The sequence below is a fragment of the Hippopotamus amphibius genome, chromosome 17, assembly GCF_030028045.1.
Source record: "Hippopotamus amphibius kiboko isolate mHipAmp2 chromosome 17, mHipAmp2.hap2, whole genome shotgun sequence".
Taxonomy (NCBI): Eukaryota; Metazoa; Chordata; class Mammalia; order Artiodactyla; family Hippopotamidae; genus Hippopotamus; species Hippopotamus amphibius.
Genome location: NC_080202.1, coordinates 15,394,177 through 15,416,271, shown reverse-complemented (window position 1 = coordinate 15,416,271; position 22,095 = coordinate 15,394,177). Strand labels below are relative to the sequence as shown.

Sequence of the window (22,095 nt, the reverse complement as noted above, 5' to 3'; positions counted from 1 at the left end):
ATGTCCATAGATGCACAAAAGTTTTTAAATTTTGGTGAAATCCATTTTATCTATTTTTTCTTTTCATGTGCATTTGGAATCACATCTGAAAAACTGTTGCCTAATCCAGGGTCCTGCAGGTTATCACCTGTGTTTCCTTCTAAGAGTTATCATTTTAGCTCTTGTCTTTTTGGTCCATTTTGATTTAAATTTTACATATGGTGTGAAGAAGAGGTCTAAATTCATTCTTTTTTTGCATGTGGATATCCAGTTGTTTCACCAATATTTGTTGAAAAGACTTCTTTTCCCATTAAATGGTCTTGACACCTTTGCTGAAAATCATTTGACTATGTGTGTATGTGTTTATCGTCCCATATATTTGACTGTAAATATGGACTCTCAATTCTTTTCTGTTGGTATAAATGCCTATCCTTATGCCAGTACTACACTGTCTTGATTATTGTAGCTTTGTAGTATGCCTTGAAATTGGGCAGGGTGAGTCTTCCAATTTTGTTCTAAAGTTTTAAGGATTGTTTTGGTTATTCTGTGTCGCTTGCAGTTACACATGAATATTAGAAAGAATTTGTTCATTTCTACAAAATGACAGGTTGGAAACTGATAAGGATTACTTTGAATCTATGTATTATTTTAGGTAGTATTACCATTTTAGTAATATTGTTTGTTCCAATCCATGAACACATGATGTTGTTCCATTTATTTAGGTCTTTAATTTCTTTCAACAGTGTTTTGTCATTTTCTAAATCTTGGGCTTTGGTTAAATTTATTCCTAAGTACTTTAAAATTTTATTATTATTATTTGTTTTATTTTAATGACATCATAAATGGAATTGTTTTCTTAAAGTTTCAGAATATTCATTGCTGGTGTATAGAAGTACAACTTGTATTTGTGTATTGATTATATTTTGACACTTCGCTGAACTCATTTGTTAGTTCTAATAGTTTTTTGTGGATACTTTAGGGTTTTCTATGTATAAGATTATGTAATTTGTGAAAAGAGATAATTTTATTTCTTTTTTTCCAGTCTGGATGCCATTTATTTCTTTTTCTTGTCAAGCCCTGGCTTGAACTTCCCTTACAACGTTGAATAGAAGTATTGAGAGCCACATCCTTGTGTTGTTCCTGATTTTAGGGGGAAAGTTTTCCGTCTTTCACCATTAACTATGATGATACCTGTGGGTTGAGAAAATTCCATTCTTTTCCTAGTTCATTGAGTGTTTTTATCATGAAAGGGTATTGGATTTTGTCAAATGCTTTTTCTGCTTCTATTACGATGATTGTGTTTTTTCTTTCATCTTATTAATATGGTATGTTACACTGACTCATTTTCATGTTAAACTACCCTGGCATTCCTAGAATAAATCTCATTTGCTCATGGTATACCTTGTTGAAAATTTTTGTGTCTGTATTTATAAGAGACATTGGTCTGTAATTTTCATGTGATGTCTTTATCTGGCTTTATATTAGGGTAATACTAACCTTGTAGAAAGAGTTGGTACTAATTCTTTAAATATTTGGTAAAAGTCGCCATCTGGTCCTGAGCTTTTTTTTTGTTGATTTTGGAAGTTTTTCAGTTACTGATTTAGTCTCTTTGTTATAAGTCTTTTGAAATTTTCTATTTTCTTGAGTGAGTTTTGGTTGTTTTTTTGGTTTTTAGAAATTTGACCATTTCATCTAGATCATCTAATTTGTTGGTTGTACTATTCTTATGTAATCCTTTCTGTTTCTATAAGTTTGGTAGTAATGTTCCTGGTTTCATTTCTGATTTTAGTAATTTGAGTCTCTTATTTTTCCTGTTCTGTCTAGCTGGAAAAAAAGTCTTTCAATTTTGTTGTCTTTTCAAAGAAACAATTTTTGGTTTTGTTGATTTTTCTCTATTTTTATATTCCACATTTTGTTTATCTCTGCTTTACTAGCATATTTTTGTATGTTTAATGACTTTGTTATTCTTAATCTGTGAATTGCTTATTCATGGAACTTGCTTACTTGTTGACAAAGCTAGAATCTCTAAAATAATGTAGAATAATAGGAGGTAGGAGACATCCTTATCTTTCTTGACTGTCATAGCAATGTATTTCACCATTAAATAGAGCAGCAAGATTAAGAAATTTTCTTTTATCTTTCTAGTTTGCCAGGAGTAGATAATGATGTGTAAGTTTTCTAGAAAATCACTTATGTAGTATATCCATATAGTAGAATACTACTTAGCAATAGTACTACTTACAACAACTCAAGGAGCAGTGCAGTTTTACAGATAAGGAAAATGAGACAAGAGAGGTCAATTGACTTCTCCTATATTATACAGCTAGTAAGCAAGGGAGTTAGAATCCTGTCTTAGGCATTTTGGCTTCAGAGGCAGTGCACTTAACTATAGTGTAAAATCAACCCTTGTCCCTCAGAGGCCCAGCTTAGTACTTTTTCCTGGAGGCAAATAATATTACACATCTGTGGAATATCATTCCAAAGATAGTATATGTATGTACAAATACATACACACATATGCCCGCATATTTCTCCCTTCCTTCCTTTCTTCCTTCCTTCCTTCCCCCCTCCCCGCCCCTCCCCTCCTCTCCCCTCCCCTCCCTTCCTTCTTTCCTCTCTCTCTCTTTCTTAATATTTGTTTGTTTGTTTGTTTGTTTGTTTATGGCTGTGTTCAGTCTTTTGCTGCGCACGGGCTTTCTCTAGTTGGGGCGAGTGGGGGCTACTGTTTGTTGCAGTGCGCAGGCTTCTCATTGTGGTGGCTTCTCTTGTGGTGGAGCATGGGCTCTAGGCACGCAGACTTCAGTAGTTGTGGCACGTGGGCTCAGTAGTTGTGGCTTGTGAGCTTAATTGCTCCTTGGCCTGTGGGATCTTAACCTGATCAGGGCTTGAACCTGTGTGCCCTGCATTGGCAGGCAGATTCTTAACCACTGTACCACCAGGTAAGTCCCTCCCTGCCTTTTTTTAAAACACAAATGGGAGCATACTAGTTTGTACACTTAAAGTGCTGCACCTTAACTTTTTTAAAAAAGTAAATATATAAACATGTCCATCATGCTGTCCAGCCTTTGTGTTGCATTTATTTAGGTGCATCTCTTAAATGAATGGGTTTGAATTTTTACCTCAAATAAGGATTTTAAGCAGAATAATTTATCCATTCCAATTTATTGTTTTCATCAAGATGTTTATAGCTTACATTTGTCATATTGTTTTATGTTTTAAATTATGCTTTCCTGTTGTTTTTTTCTTCATTTTCGAGTGGATTGTGATTTTGTTTCCTTCTTACTCTGGTTTGCTATCTCTTTATCCTATTTCTGTTCTACTGATGGTTATCCTTCTGGGGGAAAAAAGCCCCTTAGGTTTATTAACACAGTTTCTTTTTACTATTCTTTGTTTCTATATTCTCATTCTGTTTTATAGATTTGCATGAAATGGTCCATAAAAAAATGAGCATTAAATAATCTAGTGTTTTAAAACACATCTGTACTATTCAATGTGAAGAATAGTACACTTGCTTTCACTTGTTATTCAATCAATACTTCAATCAGTTATGCTGAAATTTATTATTAGATAATCTGATTTGTCATTTTAAAATTTAATAATAGCTGAACAGCCACACCCCTCACCCCACCAAAAGAAAGAAAGAAAGCCCGCAAGCAAGGTGTACGGATAACACATTTTTTACGTCTCGGTATGGTAAGGATTTGAAATTTAGCTCAAAAGGTGATCATGTTTTCTGTAGGTGTTTTTCTTGTAGTAAAGATAAACCGTTACCAGTTTGCAGTGGTTTTCTAGTCCATGATCAAGCTGTATAAACAGTGAAATTTATCCTTTGTTGTTTTGCATCTGTTCTTCTCACTTGCAAAAATCTTGTAGGATAGATTATTTTATGGAAATACGAAATAGTCACCAAGCTACAGTTTGATATTTTATGCTAAACATTAGATGATGCTAACATTTCTAATCTTGTTTTGTTTTGTTTTTTTTGACCACGCTGCCTGGCTTGTGGGATCTTAGTTTGCCAACCAGGGATCAAACCCAGTCCCTTGACAGTAAAAGCTTGGAGTCTTAATCACTGGACCACCAGGGAATTCCCTAATCTTAACTATATAGATTTTAAGTGCTTATTACATGTAAGATGTGAAAGGTGCCTGAAAGTTTCACATGGTTAGTCTATTTGGAGTAAGAACACATGGTAATTAATAAGGTTGTATACATAAGGCCTTTCTTGAAAAGAATATTACCTGTATCTCTCTTTAAAATTAAAAGAAAAATACATGCATTTGGGGGATAAAAACTTGAAAGGTAGAAAGGATTAATGGGAATAAAAGTCTCCTGAACACCCCTGTTTCTGATAAGTCCCTCCATAGATTACCTGTGTGTATAGAGATATATTTTCTTATTTTTATATAAATGGTTACATGTTACTTAAACACCTATATCTTGTTTCATAAAAAAATGGAATCTTCATATCTTTACCAATGCTCAGAATTAAACAGTGTTTATAACACTGCCCCATGCGTGTTCTCCTACCCAACAACCCAGTGACTTCTTTAACAATATTATTTTTGCTTTTCACCTTCCTCTTCATTTCAATTTGAAGTACTAAACAGTGGTTCAGGGAATTGATTCTGTATTTCCCACCATTAATTCACCATGTGATTTTTTTTTTTTGGGGGGGTACACCAGGTTCAATCAACTGTTTTTATACACATATCCCCATATTCCCTCCCTTCCTTGACGCCCCCCCCTCGAGTCCCCCCCACCCTCCCTGCCCCAGTCCTCTAAGGCATCTTCCATCCTCGAGTTGGACTCCCTTTGTTATATATATGTCTGTGCTACTCTCTCGCTTCTTCTCAGTTTCCCCTTCACCCCCCGCCCCCTCCCATACCTCGAGTTCTCCAGTCCATTCTCTGTATCTGCTTCCTTGTTCTTGTCACTGAGTTCATCAGTACCATTTTCCGTATATGTGAGTTAGCATACAATATTTGTCCTTCTCTTTCTGACTTACTTCACTCTGTATGACAGATTGTAGTTCTATCCACCTCATTACATATAGCTCCATCTCATCCCTTTTTATAGCTGAGTAATATTCCATTGTATATATATGCCACATCTTCTGTATCCATTCATTTGTTGATGGGCATTTAGGTTGCTTCCATGTCCTGGCTATTGTAAAGAGTGCTGCAATAAACATTATGGTACAAGTTTCTTTTGGGATTACACCATGTGATTTTGAGAAAAAGCATGTGACCTTTAGAAACCAAATACCCTCTTAAAATTCTTCCAACCCTTAACTTTTGTAATATGTAATAACATTTATAAGTAGGTTGAAGCACCAGGCATCAAATCAGTTCTGTGTCAAATAAGGCTGATGTGAGTTCCTGTAATGTCAAATTTATCTCACTGATGACATTTCTTAGTTATTGGTATAGTGACTTGTGTATGTTTCTTTTGAGGGAAGACATAGTAGACAGTATATCCTGTCTCTGCCGATTCTGTGTAAGGAGACAATTTTTCTTTCTCTAAAGGGATTGAACATTTGATTAAGTTGGCTGGTTTCTAAGCCTAAACCCTCTGAGTAACAGATGTAGGGAAAAAGAGCGTTAAGATATTGAAGCAGTTGCTTAAGACCAACAATGTCCTTTTTGTGAAAATCTGAAGGTTCTTAAAAGATGGAATACCATGACATCACCGTTCATCCAAGGAGCATTCCTCAAGTAATACTGAATATGCTGTGATTATCAGCACCCTTCCCCCATGTTCTTTCTGTTGCTTGACTGATGTTATTGTCAATTATTTGACTGTGTTTTGCAAATATGGAGCAGTTACTTAATTCTGAAAATCCTATTTTGTCTGAGATTTTAAAGTATATTGGGTTTTTCATTCTAGTTTCATCAGCGTTCTTAGAGATCTGTGTTTTGAATAAAATGGTATCACCTACAAAAATTGTGTATGTTTTACATTCACCCCTCAATAGCCTAAAAATGATAGGCTTGTCTGGTCTATTTTTGTGGAACCAGAAACTAATTAGATCTCGTTTGCTGTTTATAGGATTGTTAATGTCTTTTACTGTTCTCTTTTAGTAGGAAGGATATGGCAAGTTGCAATGATATTTCCCTTAAAGAACAGATTAAGTATCTTTAAAATGTAACCTAATAGCCTTTTTTAAAATTAATTAATTAATTTATTTTATTGGTTGTGTTGGGTCTTCTTTGCTGTGCGCGGGCTTTCTTTTTAGTTGCGGGGAATGGGGGCTACTCTTCGTTGTGGTGCACGGGCTCCTCATTGCCGTGGCTTCTCTTGTTGCGGAGCACGGGCTCTAGGCATATGGGCTCAATAGTTGTGGCTCGTGGGCTCTTGAGCACAGGCTTAGTTGCTCCACAGCATGTGGGATCTTCCTGAACCAGGGATTGAACTTGTGTCCCCTGAATTGGCAGGTGGATTCTCAACCACTGCACTACCAGGGAAGTCCCAGTTTTGTCTTCTATAGATTGGCTGCATTGGGTCTTTGTTGCTGCTCACGGGCTTTCTCTAGTTTCGGCGAGTGGGGGCTACTCTTCATTGCGGTGTGCAGGCTTCTCAGTGTGGTAGCTTCTCTTGCTGCAGAGCATGGGCTCTAGGTGTGCGGGCTTCAGTTGTTGTGGCTCGTGGGCTCTAGAGCACAGGCTCAGTAGTTGTGGCGCAGGGGCCTAGTTGCTCCATGGCATGTGGGACATTCCTGGACCTCAGATGGAACCCATGTCCCCTGCATTGGCTGCTGGATTCTTAACCACTGCCCCACCAGGGAAGCCCTATTCCTAGTTTTTTGAGAGTATTTGTCATGAATGGCTGTTAATTTATTTAATTTATTAGTTTCAATTGGTTGGGCTCAGGGAGCCCTCTGTCACAGGATGTGCTTAAGGTGACACATTTGCCAGCAGTTGGGACACATGATTGCAAATGTAAAATGTGCTTCAGCTGTAAGGTCTGGTCTGCTGGGCGCTCCCATGTGGAGCTGTCGTGGGCAGGGTGCGACTTGCTCATTGAGGAAAAAAGGAATCATTTTCCTTAGCTAAGGAAGGCATCCTGTTATATTCCTTTTGTTCCCTGTTTTTCATTGATCGCCAGTGCTGCCTTAGAGGGGAGAGCAGCTCGGAGAGCACAGATGAATGGATGTTGAATTTGTGAAATCCTTTTTCTGCCTCTGTTGATATGATCCTGTGTTTTTTCTTCTTTAGTGTGTTTAGAATGGGAGAATTATATTAATTTTTGACTGCTGAATCAGCCTTGCATTTCTGGAATAAATTCTACTTAGTTGTGATGTGTCATCTTTATATATTGCTGGATTTGATTTGCTAGTCTCTTAATTTATTTTTTATTATAGTTGGATTACAATGTTGTGTTAATTTCTGCTGTACAGCAGTCTCAGTCATATATATATATGTACATTCTTTTTCATGTCCTTTTCCGTTATGGTTTATCAGAGGATATTGAATATAGTTCCCTATGCTATACAGTAGGGAATCCTACTGTATGTGGTATGTTTATCTGCTCTGTATATGTCATTTTGCATCTGCTAATCCCAAACTCCCAATTCAACCCTCTCCCATCCCCTCCCCTCCTTGACAACCACCAATCTATTCTCTATGTCCCTGATTCTGTTTATTTTTCATAGATAGATTCATTTGTCATCCTTTATTTTTTATTTATGTATTTATTTTTAAAATATTTGTTTGGTTGCACCGATTCTTAGTTGCGGCGCATAGAATCTTTAGTTGCCGCATACAGGATCTTTTAGTTGTGACGTGTGGGATCTAGTTCCCTGATCAGGGATGGAACTCAGGCCCCCTGCATTGAAAGCATGGAGGCTTAACCACTAGACCACCAGGGAAGTCCCTGTGTCATCTTTTAGATTCCATGTATAAGTGAAATCATACGGTATTTGTTTTTCTCTTTCTGACTTTGCTTAGCATGATAATTTCGAGTTGCATCCATGTTGCTGTGATTTACTCATCTTTTGTTGAGGATTTTACCTATTGTGTTCATGAGGGATATTTGTCAGAAATTTTCACTTTTTTTTTTTCTAATGTTCTTGTCTGATTCTGATAGGGTAATAATGGTCTCATAAGATTAACTGGGAAGTCTTCTCTCTTATAACTTGAAGAGTTGACGTAGAATTGTTATTATTCCTTTAATATTTGATAGAATTTGATATTGAAACTCGTTTCACTGGTCTGGAGTTTTCTATGTGAAAATATTTGAATTTAACTTCTTTAATACACATATGTCTATTATCTATTTCTTCTTGATTTTCTGTTTCTTCTTGATTGAGTTTTGGTAGTTTGTATATGTCCGGTACTTCATCTATATTATCAAATTTATCAGCTTAGAGCTGTTCATTGTATTTCCTTTTAATGTTACAGGGTCTGTAGTAATATTCCCACCCTTTTATTTCTGTTTTTGGTAATTTGTATCTGCTCTTGTTTTCCTTAGTTAGTTTGGCAGAGGTTTCAGTGTTATTGATCCCCCTCTCCTGACCACCCCTCCCCCCCAAGAATCAGCTTTTGGTTTTATTGATATTTCTTTATTGGCTTTTTGTTTTCTAATTTCATTGATTTCTGCTCTTTTCTTTAGTGTTTCCTTCCTTATATTTATTTTTGGTTTTATTTGCTTTTCTCTTTCTAGAGCCTTAAAATGGAAGCTGAGATTATTGGTTTGAGATCTTTCTCATTTTTCCAATACAGAGTCAGTGTTTTAAGATTCTATGTAAACACTGTACTAGCTGTATCCTGCAAGTTTTATGTTGTATTTTTATTTTCACTCAACTCATTCTTTTCTAATTTTCCTTGAAACTTCTTAATTGAACCATGGGTTACTTGGAAATGTGTTGTTTAATTTCCAATTTTGTTGTTTTTTAACTTTTTAAGTTATCTTTCCATTACTGATTTTAAGCTTAATTATACTATGATCAGATTACTTATTTTATATGAATTGAAAATTTTCACAGTTAAGATATGTTTTATGGCTCAGAATATGATCTCTTTTGGTATGACTTTCATATGTGCGCTTGAAAAGAATGTATATTGTGTCAGGTGGAGTATTTTGGAAATGTCATTAGGTCAGATTGGTTGATAGTACTATTCTACAGTGTTCTTTGTGTTTTCAGACCACTTTTTCTTTAAATTTCTGAGAGGAGTGTTAGAGTCTCCTGGTATAATTATAGACTTGTCTTATTTCTCTTTTCAGTTGTATCAGTTTTGCTTCATTTTATTTGAAACTCTTTTGTCAGTCAAGTGAATACAAATTTAGGTTTTGATAATAGAATCTTGTTATTACGTAATGTCCCTTCCTTATCCCTTGTGATTTTCCTCGTTCTGGAGTCTATTTTGTCTGATATTAATGTAGCCACTCCAGATTTCTTTTGTTTAATATTTTGCATTTCTTTTAGAGCAGATTTGCTGGGAACAGATTCTCATAGTTTTCCCTTGGGTAAGAATCTCTCTCTCTGGCTTTCATTCCTAAAGAAGATAGATAAAGGATTCTGTTCTGGGTTGGCAGTTCTTTCCTTTTATCACCTTTAAAAGATATTATTCCACTTTTTGTGGACTCCATTGTTTTTCATGAAAATCTGTGGGCATTCAAATTTTTATTTTTGTTTTTTAGCATTTTGATTATGGTGTGTCTAGGCCTGGTTTTCTTTGAATTTTTTCTGTTTGGGGTTTACTGAGCTTCTTGAATCTAAATTTCTATCTTTTGTCAAATCTGGGAAGTTTTCTGCAATTACCAAGAAATTTTTTTTTCTCTACCCAGTTATTTTTCCTGTCCTTATATGAATGCCAGTAATGTGAAACTTAGATAATTTGATATTGTCCTACAAGTCACTAAGGCTCCATTCATTTCTTTCAATTAATTTTTCCTTTTTCTTTTCTTTTCTTTTCTTTTCTTTTCTTTTCTTTTCTTTTCTTTTCTTTTCTTTTCTTTTCTTTTTTCTTTTTCCTTCCCTTCCCTTCCCTTCCCTCCCCTCCCCTCCCCTCTTTTCTTTCCTTTTCTTCAGTTTAGGTAATTTCATTTGCTCGCTCTTCAAGTTTACTGACTCTTTCCTCTATCATCTACGTTCTGTGGTTGACCCCATGTATTGAAATTTTTTTTTTTTTAATTTTGCTACTGTATTTTTCGGTTCAGAATTTCCCTTTTTTTTTTTTTTTTTTTTAAATTTCCCTTTCTCTTCTAGGAATTTGTCTTTTCAGTTGTTTCAAGAGTGTTAACCATCACTTCATTTATTATGAATATAAAAGCTGCTTTAAAGTCTTTATGTGATAATTCCAACATGAGTCATCTCAAAATAAGCATCTGTTGGTCCTCTTTTCCCATGATAATTTATCACATTTTCCAGTTGTGTGTGTGTGTGTGTGTTTGTTTACTTGTTTTTGTATGTAATTTTGGATTTTATCCTGGACATACTGAATATTGTCATTTCTGATCCTGCTAATATCCTCTGGAGAGTGTTGGTTTGTTTGTTTGTTTTAGCAGACACCTACCAGTTTAGATGGCAAGTTCTGTGTCACTTTCTGTGAGTGGGAATTCTAATATCAGTTCTGTTTTCAAAACCTTTGCTGTGCTCTTTGGATTTGCCCTGCACTGTGCCTCTTAGTGATAGTCTGGGACTTGGTCACTGGTTTATATCATAGATTAGTTCTCTTTAGCATAGCCTTTGCTGCACCTCTTTGAGTCTGTTTTACACAAACATGTCATTGTTTGTATTGGCTTATACACAGAATTAGGGGATCTCTTTTCCAGCTCTCTCCTCTCCATGATTTCCCCCATACTCTTCAGTGTCCAATGGCCTTATTCCAAGTTCCAGAAAGACAGATTTCTCTCAGAGCTTTTAGACCTCTGCATTGTACAGTTCCCCATAACTAGGGCTGCCCTTGAATAGGGAAAGGAGAGAGGAGGGGGGGGAGAAAAAGGGAATTCCCCTCATACTTCTTGAATGACAGAGACCCTGTTTTCCCAGTTTTTCTGGCCAGAGCGATTGGTTTTCTCATGGGGTTTTTCTGTTGCTGGGGCAGTGCAATTCTATGGCGGAGGAGAGAAAAAAGAAAAGACTAAAAGAAGACATTTCCCCGCCACAATCTCCGGAGCACAGGGTTCCCTTTTCCTGGTTCTTTGGACAGGGGGAGAATTTCTTTAAGTGTTTTCTTGTCAGCACCCTGAGCATAGTTGTGTAACTCAGGCCACACTCTTAGGTCAAAGCTGGGAGATAAGGGAGGAAGATGGAATCAGAAAACTCATGCCATACCCATTATCTTCAGATTTTGACTTTTCTCCCCAATCATTTATATTACCTGTTTATGGAATGATGTATATCCTTTGACCATTTATATTTTGGTGGATTATATCAGTGATTTGGATGATATCTCTATATTTAAGGCATAATAACCCTTAATTTTGTGTGCTCTGGATATTTCAGTTCTTGTGTTCCATTCAGTTTTTTGATATACAGATTTTAAAAATTCATTAGTCTTTTGTAAGTTAAAGTGCTGATAGCCTGTTGGATGTTCTGTCTAGTTGGAGTGTGTATTTCTTCTAGTTTAAAAAAAATTCTATTTTATTTTTCTCAAATTTAAATTTTTAAAAAATTTTAAATGTGGTTGCTATAAAAATTCAAATATGAATGTCTAGGTTAACAAGCAATGCTCTTCACAGCCCTACTTTGTCAGAGAAAATATTAATGTTTCAACACACATCCTTCCATATGTTGTTCAATAAATTTGCTATATATATTTACATATGTATGATAGATTTTAAGCCATTTAATTTTTTAAAGTTGTTACTTTGAGGTGTAATATACATAAATGCATCTATTTTAATATAGTTGGAGTTTTGACAAGAGTAATTGCAACCAAGATATAGGATGTTCTATCACCCCAGAAAGCTCCTGGGAGCCCTTTTATGGTCATTTCCCCTTTTCTTCCCCCAACTGGCCCCGGGCAACCATGAATCTGTCACTGTATACTAGTTTTGCCTATTTGAGAATCAGGTGAATCATATAGGATATACTGTTTGGTTTCTGGCTTTTTTTGCTGGAGCATAATGCTTTTGATATCCATCTGGGTTCCTGCATGGATCAGTAGTTTATTCCTCTTTATTGCTGTGAAAGGAATTTCATTATGTGAATATATCACAATTTTATTATACATATATTTGTTGATAGACATTTGTATTATTTGCAGTTTTGGACTGTTATGAATAAAGCTGCTGTGTAAAAAGTCTCTTTGTGTCCCTTTGTTTTCATCACTTTTGAGTAAATGATAACTAGTTAAGGAACAGTTCCATCACATGGTAAATGTTTATTTAACTTGATAAGCATGTGTTAAACAGTTTTCCAGAATGGTTGAGTTCCAGTTCTTCACTTTGTTTTTTTTATCTTTTTATATTTTTGGGCACTTGCGTGGCTTATGGGATCTTAGTTCCCCAACCCGGGATCATACCTGGTCCCCTACAGTGGAGGGGCAAAGCCCTAACCACTGGACCACCAGGGGATTCCCCCAGTTCCTCACTTTGTACATGTATCATTTCTTACATTTTGTATAAGTATTTTTGATATGGATTCTTTAAGTGGGATTTTTGTGTGAAATGGTAAGTGTATATTTGATTTTGCTGGATTTTTCTCCACAGGTTTTGTACAGTTTTTGCATTATCACAGCTACTGTACCAAAGTGCGTATTTCTTTTCCACCCCGTCATCAGTGTGTGTGAATTTTTGCCATCCAGATAAGTAAAAAATGAAATCTTAGGATAGTTTTGTTTGTATTTCTCATACTTTGAGTGATATTGAACATATTTTCATATATTTAATGGTTGTTTCTTTTCTTTTTTTTTCCTGTGAACTACCCATGTCTCTGCTGGTTGTTTTTGTTGGTGTTTCCTTGTGTGGGTGTGTGCTGTTTTTAGAAACTATATATTAAGAATGTAAGAATGTCAGGTTCTTATCTTTTTTTGTTTTTTGAAATTCTTTACATATTAGGAATACTAACCCTTTGTAAACAGAATTTCAAACACTTTTTTTCCTTATCATTTGTCCTTTTTGTTTGGAGTATCTTTTTCCGTGGCCCCTCCTCCCAAGTATTGTTTTTATATTGTTAAATATATCAGTGTTTTTCCTTATTGTTTTGAATTTGGATCATAGTTAGGAAAATTTCTTCATTCCCTGATTACAGAGGAACTTACATTTCCTACTAGTACTTATATGTTTCATTTTTTAAATATTTGCATTTCTGACCCATATATAATTCTGATGTTTAGTTTGAGGAACAGAAGTTATTTTATTTTTGCCCAGATAGTTATTGGGGTCTCCCAACAACACTTATTTTTATCAAATACTTTTTTTCATCATTGATTTGAGAGGTCTGTTTAAGCTATTTAGCAGTAATGTTTGTGTAAGGTGTGTGATAGAGATATTTTATAATTTTTATAATTTTTTCCAAATGGGTTCTTAGTTTTCTCAACAAAATTTATTTCTTCTACTTTAATTGTTTGCTAAATTCCTAGATACACATATGTGGTTTCGTTACTGGACTCTTTTAGATTATTGATTTACTTGTCTTATTTTAACATTCTAGTGATAGCAATAGATTTTTATTATCTTTTGGTATTTGGTAGAGCAAGTTTTCTAGTTCATTTCTTTTTTCTCTGATTTTCTGGAGGGTGCTGTCCCTGTGAATTTATTTCTCTACTATTTAGTATTTCTCATATCATAATTTCATGTCTGCTGTTTGTTTGGTAAATAATTGTGGAAATGAAATCATTTTTAGGGATCTTAGAGAAGAATTAAGTGTATTCTTTCAGTTCAACAAATATTTATATAATATTAACTGTCGGAGGTGTGGTATAGGACAGGTAATATAAAAGTGAATGAGACGTTATGCCTACCTGTCTAGGAGAGAGATAAATAACTGCAATATAATATATTAAGTGCTACAGGATGTTTTAGAGCATGAAGGGATAGTGACCTGCTTTTTTTAAATTTGAGTTAAAATTTTACATTGATCGAAATCTACATTTAATCTAAATCTCAAAAGATTTTGAGTGGGAAGTTGTTAGACAGATAGGAAGATGCAGATCATGAAATTGGTTAGAAAATTGTAATGTAAAATAATTCTTGTAATAAAGGTACTAAAACTTGATCATTCAAAGTTCTTAAGTCTTAAGTAATACTGCAGACTTTTTTAAAACAGGTGGATTAGTAGAAAATGATACTTTTTATGGAATTTAGTTCAGTCTCCTGTATGGTCACATATTCTTAGAAGAACTGTAATTGAAACAGTTTGCAGGGAACTTGCAGAGCAGGGAAATTGGTAAATGTATGTGAGGCAACCTTGAAAGTGTGTTAGAAATGAAATACAGATTAATAATTTAAATGTTTTTATTGCAGTGAAGTGTTAATTTAACAGGTACAAAAGACATGTAAATATGTTTTATGTAGTTACAAAGAAGTTTTCTACCAAGAATTAAAATTGGTTCAGTTGACTTCACTAAAAATGAGACCAGTAGTTACCTTCTTAAAAATTGTATGAAGTAGGGGAGAATCGGCTAGAATCTAATGAAATCAATTAGGAGGCCAATGAAATCCATTTTGGAGGTTTTTTTTTTTTTTAATTGGTGTATTTATTTAGGTTAAAATAGCTAACACTTAATGTAGCACTTACTATGCCTGACTACTAGTCTATGCTTATATTTATTAACTCATTTAACCTTCACAACCACTATATTAGGTAGGATATTACTTTCATTGTGCAGATTAGGAAAATAAGGCTACTCAAGTTCACAGCTTGTAAATAGTGTTGCCAGGATTTATATCCAGGTAGTGTCATTCCAGAACCTAGGTTCTGAAGCTTCTCAATTATGACAGCCATTTTTTAAATTGGGTAATCTGATATAGAGGAACTGATAGCAGAACCACCAGCGAATTTATTGGTTATCTATAATGTCTACTTATCTAATGAAGCAGATTTGATAAAGGCCATATTTTAATGTGAGTGAGGTTTCTGGGGGAAGCAATTGTCTGCATTAAATTCATTACTTTCTCCCATTGCATTTTTCTTTGGAATGTCTGTGTTAGAGTTGATTAAACAATGGCATTTGGTTACTGAGTTAACCATATAACTGGCATATAGCTTACTGAGTTAAATCCTTGTGTATTTTCTTATATTTGGAAATCATTAATGGATTGGAATCTTCCTGTTGTTAGAAACCTACTATGGTTAAGTTGTCATACATGTTTTTTTTAATGGTCTCTGTGTTCTATTATCTCTTCTGCCAGTGGGCTCACTACCTCAGAATGAGATAAGAATTAGATAAGCCTTCCAAGATATAAAGGTTTATTTAATTTTTAGAAGTATGCATGTGGTAATACGCTATGTATAGTAGGACTGTTATTTTTTTAAGCACTGCAGGTAATTGAGCCAGATTTAGGAACTATTGCACTAGTAGATAACACTTCCTTCTCAGTGAAATTCTAGGCCCGAGATAATTTTATATATGCTATCAGAAAATGATCTTCATACTAATTATTCTTCACACATTTTGCTTTTCCTGACTTTTTGTTTTCTTATTTCTCTCCAATAGTTTATGCCAGCGTGGCTTCATTCATACAGATGAACCAAGGATTGGGATAGCAGTATAAAATTAGAATCAGACAGCTGATTGCCCAGCAGGATGCCATCAACTAACCGTGCCGGCAGCCTGAAGGACCCTGAAATTGCAGAGCTCTTCTTCAAAGAAGATCCAGAGAAGCTCTTCACAGATCTCAGAGAAATTGGCCATGGAAGCTTTGGAGCAGTGTATTTTGTAAGTGTTAAAGGCTTAATGTCAGTGACCAGCATTTACTTAAAATCTAGTCCTGGCAAAATGAAAAACAATAATATAAAGAGACAGAGGCCATAGTCCGTTTTGTAGTCACTTGCGTAGGTCTGTGTGTATAATATGAAAATAGTTTTATTTATTGAGTTTCTTGGATTGTTGAAAAAATGGGAATGAGTATTATTTTGTTTTGACTTTAGTGTTGTTTAGAATTTTTAACGCACTGTTTTTAGGAGTCATATGACTTGTATTACTACAAAATTAAATACTGCAGAATACTGACGTCTCTAAAGTTCCATACAGAATCAATTTTAGTGTTGTGGAAATCTAGGATTATAAATCTAAGATTGTTATTTGGCAGAAGGATATGTACCAAAGTCTTTTTTTCTTGTGTGTGTATATGTGTAGTTTGTGCTTAAAAAAAAAAAAACACCAGATTTGCTATTTTAACCATTTTTAAGTGTACAATTTGTGGCATTAATTATACTCACTATGTTATACAACCATTACCACTGTCTATTTTCAAAACTTTTTCATCACCCCAAATAGAAGCTCTATATTAGCAATAAATCCTCATTTCCCCCTCTACTACGCAACCTGTGGTAACCTCTAATCTACTTTTTGTCTCTAGGAATTTGCCTAATGTAGATATTTTATGTAAGTGGACTCATACAATATTTGTACTTTCATGTATAGCTAATTTCACTTAGCATAATGTGTGGCATAATCACTTGGTGGGTCTTTGATGTTGTAGCATGTATCAGTACTTCATTCCTTTTTATAGCTGAATAATATTCCATTGTTTGTATTTATACCATGGTTTGTTTACCCATTCATCTGTTGATGGACCCTAGACTGTGTCAGCCTTTTGGCTATTGTGAATAAATGCTGCAGTGAACATTGGTATACAAGCATCTGTTTGAGTCCCTGATTTCAAATTTGGGTGTGTTCCTAGAAGTGAAAATACTGAATCACATAGTGATTCTATGTTTAACTTTTTGAGGAACTGCCAAACTGCACCAGAGTGGCTGCTTCACTTCCATTGCCATCAGCAATGTACCAGTGTTCCAGTTACTCTTTGTCTTTGCAAATGCCTGTTATTGTCTGTTATTTTGATTTTAGCCATCCTACTAGGTCTGAAGTAGTATCTTGTGGTTTTGATTTACATTTCCCTAATGGCATATGTTGAGCATTTTTTCATGTGCTTGTTGGCCATTTGTGTATCTTCTTTGGAGAAATGTCTGTTCAGGTCCTTTGCGCATTTAAAAAGTTGGGTTGTTTGTCTCTGTTGTTGAGTTGTAAGGGTTCTTTATGTATTCTGAATGTTAAATTATTGGATACGTGATTTGCAAATATTTTCTCCCATTCTGTAGTTTGTCTTTTCACTTTCTTGATAATGTCACTTGATATACAAAGGTTTTAACTTTGAATGAAATCCAGTTTATCTATTTTTTCTTTTGTTGCTCATGCTTTTGCTATCATGTCTAAGAATTCATAGCCAAATCCAAGGTCCTAAAGATTTACCCCTGTGTTTTCTTCTAAAAGTTTTATGGTCTTAACTCTTCTATTTAGGTAATTGATCCATTTTGAGTTAATTTTTATATATGCTGTGAGGTAGAAGTCCAACTTTATTTTTTGCTTATGGAAATCCAGTTGTCCCAGTACTATCTGTTGAAGAGACTGTATTTCCCCACTGAATTGTCTTGACATCCTTGTCAAATCAATTGGCCATATTGTATACATTTATTTCTGAACTCTCTGTTCTATTCCATTTGTCTTTGTGCGTACCATACTAGCATACTAGTATGTTTTGATTACTATAGCTTTGTAGTGAGTTTGAGATCAGGAATAACTTTGTTATTCTTTTTAAGGACAGTTTTGGCTATTGGGGGCCCCTTGTAATTCCATATGAATTTAAAGTCTAGCTTTTCCATTTCTGTGAAAAGATCTGTTGGAGCTTTGATAGGGATTGTTTAAATCTATAGATCATGTTTGGTAGTATTGGCGTCTTAACAATATTGTCTTACAACCCATGAACAGAGGATGCCTTTCTAAACATTTATTTAGGTCTTATTTAATTTTGTTCAGCAGTGTTTTGTATTGCTCAGTGTACTATGTTCTGATGAACCAATACTGACATATCATACTTACCATAGTTTATATATCAGGGTTCATTCTTAGTGTTGTACATTCTCTGGGTTTGGACAAATATATAATGACAAATATCGTTGTAGTGTCTTATAGAGTATTTTCACTGTCCTGAAAAAACCTGTGTGTGCAGATTTTTGTGCGGACATAAGTTTTCAATTCCTTTAAGCAAATACCAAGTGCTATTATTAAGTAAGAGTATGTTTAATTTTGTGAGAAACTGCCAAGCTGTGTTTTGAAGGGGCTGTACCATTTTACATTTCTGCCAGCAATGAATGACAGTTCTTGTTGTTCCACAATCTCATCAGCCTTTGGTGCTGGCAGTGTTCCAGATTCTGGCTGTTCTAATTGGTGTGTAGCGTTATCGCATTGTTATTTCCATTTCGCTGATAATGTATGATGTGGCCCATCTTTAACAAATGCTTATTTGCCACTTGTGTATCTTTTTTGATATATACAGATATATACCTGATAGATAGATGGCTGTTAAGGTCTTTGGCTCATTTTTTTAATCAGGTTCTTTTCTTATTTAAGAGCCCAGTGGGTCCTGGGCTTTCCTTTTTTTGGAAATTTTTGATTACTTATTCAGTGTCTTTACTAGTTATAGTAAGTAATAGTACTAGTAAGTAATACTATTCAGATTTTCTGTTTCTTCATCCTTTAGTTTTGGTAAGTTTTTGTGTTGTTGTTGGTGTTTGTTTTTTTTTAACATGTATTTATTTAGGCTGCTCCAGGTCTTAGTTGCGGTTGTGGGATCTTTAGTAGCAGCATGTGGGATCTTTTAGTTGTGGCACTCAGGCTCCTTAGTTGTGGCATGCGAACTCTTAGTTGTGGCATGCAAGCGGGATATAGTTTCCTGACCAGGAATCAAACCCAGGCCCCCTACATTGGGAGCACAGAGTCTTACCCACTGGACCACCAGGGGAGTCCCTGGTCTTGATAGGTTTTGTGGTTTTAGGAATTTGCCCATTTTGTCTGATTCATTGGCATACAATTGTTCACATACTCTCTTATAATCCTCTTTGTTTCTGTAGAATCAGTAGTAATGTGCCAACTTTCATTTCTAATTTTAGTAATTTGAGTCTTCTCTCTTTTTTTCTTAGTCCGTGTAGCTAAAGGTTTATCAGTTTTGTTGATCATTTTGAAGAACCAACTTTTGATTTCAGTGATTTTCTCTTTTTTTGATTCTTTCATTTATCTCTGCTCTAATTTTTATTATTTCCTTCCTTCTGCTAGCTTTGGGTTTAGTTTGTTTTTCTTTTTCTGGTTTTTAAGTTTTAACATTAGGTTGTTAATTTGAGATCTTTCTTGTTTTTTAATGTATTTATAGGTATAAGCTTCCTCCTGAACACCTCTTTCAGTTGGTTCCATAAGTTTTGATATGTTGTATCTTTGTATTCATTCAGCTCTCAGTATTTCTAATATGCCTTGTGACTTCTTCATTGATACATTGATTGTTTAAAAGTGTGCTGTTTAATTTTTACAATTTTTTGAATTTTCCATTTTTCCCTTTTTTAAAATTAATTAATTAATTAATTATATTTATTGGCTGCATTGGGTCTTTGTTGCTGCACACGGGCTTTCTCTAGTTGCTGCGAGCGGGGGCTACTCTTCATTGTGGTGTGCAGGCTCTTCATGGTAGTGGCTTCTCTTGTTGTGAAGCACGGGTTCTAGGCACGTGGGCTTCAATAGCTGTAGCACACGGGCTTAATAGTTGTGGTTCACGGGCTCTAGAGCACAGGCTCAGTAGTTGTGGCACATGGGCTTAGTTGCTCTGCAGCATGTGGAATATTCCTGGACCAGGGATCCAACCCGTGTCCCCAATCCGCATTGGCAGGTGGATTCTTAACCACTGCACCACCAGGGAAGCCCCCACCAGGTTTTAGTGTACATTTCCCTGCTGATTGATGATGTTGAGCTCTTTTTCATAGACTTAATGGCCATTCACATGTCTTTGGAAGTATCTGTTCAAATGTTTTGCACATTTTTTGAAGATTGGGTTTTCTTTTTTAATTGAGTTTGCAGGATTTCTTTGTGCATCCAGGATACTTGTTCAATCAATATATGTTTTGTATTTTCTTCTAGTGTGTGCACTGGAAAAGTATATATATTCTACAGTTTGTTGGGTGTGATGATCTATGTATGTGAAATAGGGAACATTTGTTGGTTATATTCTTCAGATCTTTTGGGTCCTTTATGATTTTACTAGTTTGTTTTGGTCTGTGTATTTTATCAGTAACTGAAAGAGGTATTTAAAAATCTCTACTGATAGTGGGTTTATCTATTTTGCCTTTTAGCTCTATCTTGTTTTTTATTTTATACATTTCTTATCTATCTTACTGGGAATGTACACATTTAGGATTATTGTATCTTCTTGTTGAATTCTCCTGCTATCATTAAAATTTCAGTCTTTACTTTTCATAGTATTTCTTGCTTTAAAATCTACTTTGGTATTAATGATAGCTTTCTGTGGCTAATGCTTGCATACTGTATTTCTTTTTCCTTTTCACTTATTATTTCTGAAACTTTAAAGTATTTCTCATCTTTCTTGTTTTTCCCCCCACAGATTTTTTTCCACCTTTTTTGTGATATAATAGACATATAATATTGTATAAGTTTAAGGTGTACAACTTGTTGATTTGATACATTTATATATTGCAGAATGGTTACTACTATATCATTAGCTAACACCTCCCTCCTATCACATAATTACCATTTCCTTTTTATAGTGAGAATACTTATGATCTACCCTTTTAGCAACTTTCATGTATATAATAAATTATTATTAGCTGTGATCCCCATGTTGTATATCAGATTCCCAGAAGTAGTTAATCTTATAACTGAAAGTTTGTGCCCTTTGACCATTATCTCCGCTACCCCCAACCTCTGGTAACCATCACTCTACTCTCTGTTTCTCTGAGTTCAGCTTTTTAAAATTACACATATAAGTGATAATATGCAGTATTTGTCGTTCTCTGTCTTACCTATTTCACATAACATGATGCCCTCACATTTTATCCAAGTTGTGAATGGCAGAATTTTCTTCTTTCTCAGGGCTGAATAATCTGTTGTTTGCCTGGACACACACCACATTTTCTTAATCCATTCATCCTTTGATGGACACTTCAAGATATGGTTGTTTCCATATCTTGACTGCTGTGAATAATGCTGTAATGAACATGGAGGTGCAGATATCTCTTCAAATCCCAGTTCCAATTTATTTGGATATATATCCAGAAGTAGGATTGCTGGATCATATGGTAGTTCTATTTTTAATTTTTTGAGGAGCCTCCATACTGTTTTACATAGTGGCCATACCACTTTATGGCCACTGCACAATCTTGCCAACACTTGTTATCACTTTTTCATAATAGCCATTCTGACAGGTGTGAGGTGACATATTATTGTGGTTTTGATTTGCATTTCCCTAATGATTAGTGATGTTGAAGACCTTTCCATGTATCTGTTGACATACATCTTCTTTGAAAAAATGTCTATTCAGTTCCTCCACCTGTATTTTAATTAGGTTGGTTTTCTGGGTTTTGGGTTGTTTTTTGTTTGTTATGTTTTGTTTTGCTATTGAGTTTTATGAGTTTTGTATATATTTTAGTTATTAACCCCTTATCAGATACATGATTTGCAAATATTTTCTCCCATTCCATAGATTGCCCTTCCACTTTGTTGACTGTTTCTTTTGCTCTGCAGAAGCTTTTTAATTTGATGCAGTCCCACTAATTTAATTTTGCTTTTGTTGCTTGTGCTTTGGGTGTCACATCCAGAAAATTGCTGCCAAGACCAGTGTCAAGGAGCTTTTTTTCTATCTCATCTTTGCTTTAATTGGAGTGTTTTGCCCATTTATATTTGATGCTATTACTAATATAGTTGGCATGAGTCTGTTTTCTATTTTATTTTTGTTCGTCCTATCTGTTCTTTCTTTAGTCCTCATTCTTGCCATCTTTTGAGTTGTGTTTATTGTTTTTAAATATAGGTTTTAATTCAGATATGGAAAGACCAAAGATCAGGTAACAACTGCCATTGAAAAGATAGTTTATTATACTCACAGATTCCAAGAGAAGAGGGCATGCCATGCCAGAGGGGGCCACTTGGGGAAGCACTGGTATCAGTGAGG

The 22,095-nt window shown here is 34.9% G+C and overlaps 1 protein-coding gene across 4 annotated transcripts in view; it reads left to right on the top strand.

The window, feature by feature from the left end:
• The window catches only part of TAOK1 (TAO kinase 1), a 144,421-nt gene that overhangs the window by 48,445 nt on the left and 73,881 nt on the right, over positions 1 to 22,095 (top strand). For all 4 annotated transcript variants that reach the window (XR_009050109.1, XM_057717278.1, XM_057717276.1 and 1 more), the window contains exon 2: positions 15,585 to 15,806. Coding sequence is in view for 3 of the 4 variants with exons in the window: in XM_057717278.1 (XP_057573261.1) it covers positions 15,675 to 15,806 (132 nt within the window). In the remaining variant the exon portion in view is untranslated. The remainder of the gene's footprint in view (positions 1 to 15,584; positions 15,807 to 22,095) is intronic.